Source organism: Frankliniella occidentalis, unplaced genomic scaffold (assembly GCF_000697945.3).
Source record: "Frankliniella occidentalis isolate FOCC.00 unplaced genomic scaffold, Focc_3.1 Scaffold29, whole genome shotgun sequence".
In the NCBI taxonomy this organism is placed as follows: domain Eukaryota; kingdom Metazoa; phylum Arthropoda; class Insecta; order Thysanoptera; family Thripidae; genus Frankliniella; species Frankliniella occidentalis.
This window is the reverse complement of record NW_026267159.1, coordinates 538,160-543,266: the sequence shown is the minus strand read 5'-3', so window position 1 is coordinate 543,266 and position 5,107 is coordinate 538,160. Positions and strand designations below refer to the sequence as shown.

General features: G+C 64.9%; 1 protein-coding gene across 1 annotated transcript in view; it reads right to left on the bottom strand.

Annotated features, from left to right (window-relative positions):
- LOC113202107 (protein sax-3-like) overlaps positions 1-5,107 on the bottom strand; it is a 125,011-nt gene that overhangs the window by 15,262 nt on the left and 104,642 nt on the right. The window contains exons 11-12 of the mRNA XM_052265686.1: positions 2,773-3,153; positions 125-503 (exon numbers count right to left, since the gene is read on the bottom strand). Coding sequence (XP_052121646.1) covers positions 125-503; positions 2,773-3,153 — 760 coding nt within the window. The remainder of the gene's footprint in view (positions 1-124; positions 504-2,772; positions 3,154-5,107) is intronic.

Genomic DNA, 5,107 nt, shown 5'->3' with positions numbered 1-5,107 from the left:
GTGGGATGGGCGGGGGCGGGGGTGCTATCACGGACAGACGGGCAGTCAGCGTGCACTACTCTACTACCCCCGCGCCATCAAAGACTCTCGCTCTCCGTCCCGACCTCTTCCCTGCTCTACTCACCATCCTCGAGCGTCGTGGCAGACTTGGAGTTGGAGGGCTGTCCGGTGAGCCCCCTGTAGAAGGGCACGGCGAAGAACGTGTAGGTGGTGTAGGGCCGCAGCGAGATGACGAGGAAGCCCGACGCCTTGCCGGCCTGCAGCACTGTCACCGAGCCCGGACCGCCCAAAGCGCGCGGCGCCGTCGTCCTGGAGGTGGACGTCCTGGTGGACGCCCCGCCGCGGACGTCGGCCTCCGCCTTGTCCTCGGCGCCCGCCGACGCCTCGCCATCGGACGGCACGTATCCGACGTCGCGCGTGAGGTCCGGGCCGACGTGCCCCTCGTCCTCCAGGACGGGCCGCCAGTGGAGCACCAGCCCCTCGACGTGCGCGGGGCTCAGGATCTGCAACACAGCAAGCAGGGAGGGTCGTCATGAAGGAGCAGGCAGGGGACAATACACTGCCGACCGGACCGCGCGCGCTGTTCCTAAAACAAACAGCGGCTACTTTCCGATTCCAGGCACGACAACATCGGTCCACCGCCTCCGACTCAAACTCCGCGCCCATCCACAAACTCGGAGCAGCGGCCGAGCCGGGGGGTGCGCGTGGCAGTGGAGAGGGAGGGGGGGGGGGAATGATCACGACTTCCATAACCCCTCCAGCCTTCCACCGGTCAGCCGCGAGGGGGGCCTGAGCCTTACCGCCGGGTACCATATGTGCGCCGGCCGCCCAGACCGAACCAACATCGCCGAATGTAAAAACTTTATGACCCACCCGTCTGGCGCGGCGCTGCTACCTCCCCTCAGTGCCACTCCCCCCCCCCTCCTCGCCCCTCCTTTACGCTGTCTCCTTCGCTTGAACGGCCGAGTGGTCAAACTTGTGGTATAAATTACTTTCCGCGTGCCAAAGCCCCCGTCGCAGTTCAGTTTGGCCTTCTGTTCCAAAAGCGCCCCTCCCCCCTTTCCCTTCTCCTACCGTTGGCTGGACCCGCCCCTTATCAGATAACTATTACTGCGGGTTGGAAACTCATTCCGAAGTTTTTATGGTCCACCCTTCTTGTTCGCTGACCGCTCGCTCGCCCGCTGGCTGTGGCTGCGGCCCGCCGTATAGCGCGGCTCCGGCGGCCCGGCTATCCGAGGGCTGAGATAGCCCCACCCCCGCCCCACCCACCCCGCCCCACCGCGTTACGCCCCGCCCGGCCCCACCGCGGACCTCCTGCCGCGTCTGGTATCGGATCCGGATGATTGGGCGGCTCTCATCCGCGCAGAGTTACTCCTCCGGATCAAAGGTGAGTCCGAACCGCCCCCGGGGAGGAGGCGCGGCGGCGGCGGTCGAGGCAATGAGGCAAAGACAAGGCGGGGCGGGAGACACAGGAGGAGGGGGTGACGGCCGTGGATTACTGACGCTCCCCCGCAACATCACAGCCGGCGGTGGCCTGACCTCTCCCCCTCCCCATCCCACTCCTACTCCTTCCCCAACCTCCTCCCTCCTTGGCGCCACCGCAGAGTCGCGTGGCCCCATTCGTGCGTATTCAGAGCCCCCCGCCATCCCACCCGTCCCAATGCTGTGGTTAGATGTGTGTGTGTGTGTGTGAACGCGCCACGCAACGTCACATGAGGGAGGGGAGCGTGTGTGTCCAAACACGAGATAGACGAGGCCAAGACTAGCGCGCGCACACACGCACACAGACACACACACTAGCGCAAAGCCGCGGGTAGTGTAGGGGGTGAGCAGGGAAGAAAGCCGCGGGGCGAAAAAGAGAGAGACTATACGGACGACGGTGATAAAAAGACACGCGAACGAGAAAGCAGCAGAGCCGTTGTCCGCTAGGGGGCCTCATTTAACTCCTCTCCCTCTCCTCCACCTGAATCAGCCGCAGGGCAGAGTGCCTCGCCCGCTGCTATGGCGCCGCTGTGTCTCGCGCGTTATGTTGCGTTATCGCTAACCTTATTTCCCTGCTTACTTTTACACGCCGGAGGAAACGAGCCGCGCCGGAGAGCCGAGCCGAGTCTTTGGTCGCCGCACAGCCGAGGCCAGGCCGCCGGGCCGAGCCGAGCCGGTAGGATTGAATCGTCCCCCCGAGACGTCTTTGCCGCGCGCGGGCAGGGATTGTGATGGCGCATGATAAACCGTGAAAGGATGGGGGCATAGTGTGTGCGCTGAGAGAGTGTGTGTGTGTGCGTGTGTGCTGAGTGTGTGTGTGTGTGTGTGTTCGTGTAGTAGTGAGTACACCTCAGGGCCCCCCAGAGGGGCCCCGGGGCGTCGCACCGCGCAGCAGCTCAGACTCATGCAAAACGGGGCGCACCACCAGGCCAGGGGGACCCCACCACCTTCCCGACCCACACCCTTCCCCGCCAAACCCCAGCCCCACCCACCTTACCACCGCACCCTCCTCGGAGTAGTGAGGCGGGCCCCATTTGAGCGTTTCGCAGCGTTTCGCGGGGCCATTCTCTATCGCCGCTCCAGACTGAGAGCGAGGCCCCCTCTCCTCCCTCACTACCTCCATCTCCTCACTTCAACTCCAACGCCCCCCGCGCGGCGGCGGCAAGAGAAGGAAGGCGAGCGGAAATGCGGCCCGGAAGTACGAGGCGGCGGCGAGCACCTCGGGGCGTATCGACATCGGGAGGCCGTAAAGGGGAAAAGGTTTCGGGAAAGGGTTCCGCTCGCACTCACCTCCCAGCTGAGTCGCACCGCCGTGGAGCTGTTGGGCGCCGCGTCCAGCAGGCGCACGGCCTGGTCCGACAGCAGGCTGTCGCGCGCCTCCTCCAGGTCGCCGTCGACGTCGTTGCTCGCGTCCACGCCGTTAAGCCCTGCGCCACCGTGCAGCGCCACCGGCTCTGACAGATTGGACGGCGGCGAGAGGCCGTGGCTGTTCTCGGCGCGCACCAGGAACACGTACGTGAGGCCGGGCGTCAGGCCGCGCACCGTGTGCGTGGGGCCGTTGACACGCCGCGCCGCCAGGTGCCACGCGGCCGACGAGGACGGCGTCGACGGCGCCGCCGCGGCGGCCTCCTGCTGCTCGCCGAAGGACGTCTCGCGGCCGTAGTACTCCACCTGCGGCAGCGAAAGTAAAGAACGTGATTAACGATAAGGAAAACAAGTGACATAAGTAAACATAGCGTGCGGAGGGGGGCTGTCGTCCAGTGCGACAACACACAAAAAACTGGCACGCGCCACACCTGCTGTGCCCGGCTGTGCCACGTGTCGTTAGCCACGGAGACAATGTCCTGCTTCTATTAAGAGAGCGGAAAGAAAAGCTAATCGCTGATGTAGTGTAACGAGATTACCATCAAGCTACAACAGTCTGGGTGGGGCGGCGGCGGAAAGCAAGAGCGAAGGAAGAGGGGGAAAAGGCGGGGAGAGGAGAAAAAGCAGACGTTTGTGATTCCCTCGCACACAAGCAGGAAAGGAGATGGGACACAGCCGAGTGGACAGAGGGGGCGGGCCCACCAGGCGGGCGGAACCCGGCGGCGGGCTGGGGCGGGGCGGGGAGTTGTTCCGTTTCGAAGCAACAAGAAGAATAAACCACTTGAGTAGCTTGCTGCCCCCGGCCCGCCCCCTGCCCGGCCCCACACCCAGGCCCGCCGCTCTGCTCTCCGGTCCATCGGTCTCTCCCTGGCCCGGCCCCGCGCGGCAGAATCTCTTCCCTTCAGTCGGGGCCGAGACCAAGAGTCCCGCGGCGGCGCGGCGCAGATGTCACCAGTAAAACAAAGCAGACAGTCTCTCTCTCTTTTTTTATCTTTATCTCTCTCTCTCTCTCTCTCTCTCTTACACACACTCTCTCCGTCACCCCTCTTCCCCTCTCTCAGAGGGAAATGATAAGGCCAGATAAAGTCTGCAGTAAGAATACAGCCACCCATAGCGGACCGCTGCCCAGCAACGCCGCCGCCACCCCGTTAAAATATTCTGCGGTTGGGGAGAGCCCGCGCGGAGAACAAGCGGAGTCGGCCATACTAGCAGACTGACGCCGTAGCAGAACCGCTTTCTCTACAACTTGTTTCCTAAAGCAGCGCGGGGAAATTCAAGTCGGGTTGGTTTTTCTCCGCGCTGACGGGCATAAAACACGGAGCTGCTGCGCCGCCGGGTCTCGACGAAACACATTATTCCGCTCGGTCGTCCGTCTGCCGCTGTTTTCTCTGCGGCCAGCTTAGAGCGCGCCCCGCTCGCCCTGCTTCCCCTTTCACCGCCCGTTCACTGAAAGGGGGACTTGTGCTACCTTCTGCCCAACTGTCCGTCCGTCCGTACGCCAGTCCTCCGTGAGAGGGACGGGCAGCTGGCCTGGGCCGCCGCCTCCCGCTGGGCCGGCCCTGCCCCGCTGCCCCAGCAGCTTTCCGCGCTCGCTCAAAAGCAGCAGCAGCATCTCTGTTGAGTGTTCTGCACTTGACGACCACCGCCCGGCCCGGCCGGCCGGTTCCTGGGCTGGGCGGGGTCTGTTTGTGCCGGTCGGTCGGTCGGTACCTCATTCTGTGTAAGCGCCGCGGGAGAGCTGCTGCTGCTCGCTCCTCCGCCCGGCCCAGCGCGCCCGACTGTTAGGCACGCCCGCCGCACAGGCGTGCCCGCGCATTGCCTACCCACCAGGCGTTCCCCGGCTCAGCGCGCCCAGCCGTTAGGCACGCCCGCCGCACAGCCGTGCCCGCGCATTGCCTACCTACCAGGCGTTCGCCCCGGCTCAGCGCGCCCGGCCGTTAGGCACGCCCGCCGCACAGCTGTGCCCACGCATTGCCTACCCACCAGGCGCTCGCCGCAGCGGAGCAGCGCAGCGCGACACAGAAAGACACTCCGAAACGCAGTGTACTTCTGTTGGACTTTGTTGCGCCACCGACGCCGCGCTTATCGCTACAATAACTTCTCCTTTTTTCTCGCTACTCCCAGGAATCTCCACCACCTCGCGAGCAGCTGCGCCGTGAGCCGCCCCCACTCGGCAGACTCTCACACCACTCCAGCAGCAGGGCGGCGGGGCCACCACGCGCCCCGCGCGTCACGCCGGCGGAGTGACAGGGGGAGGGGG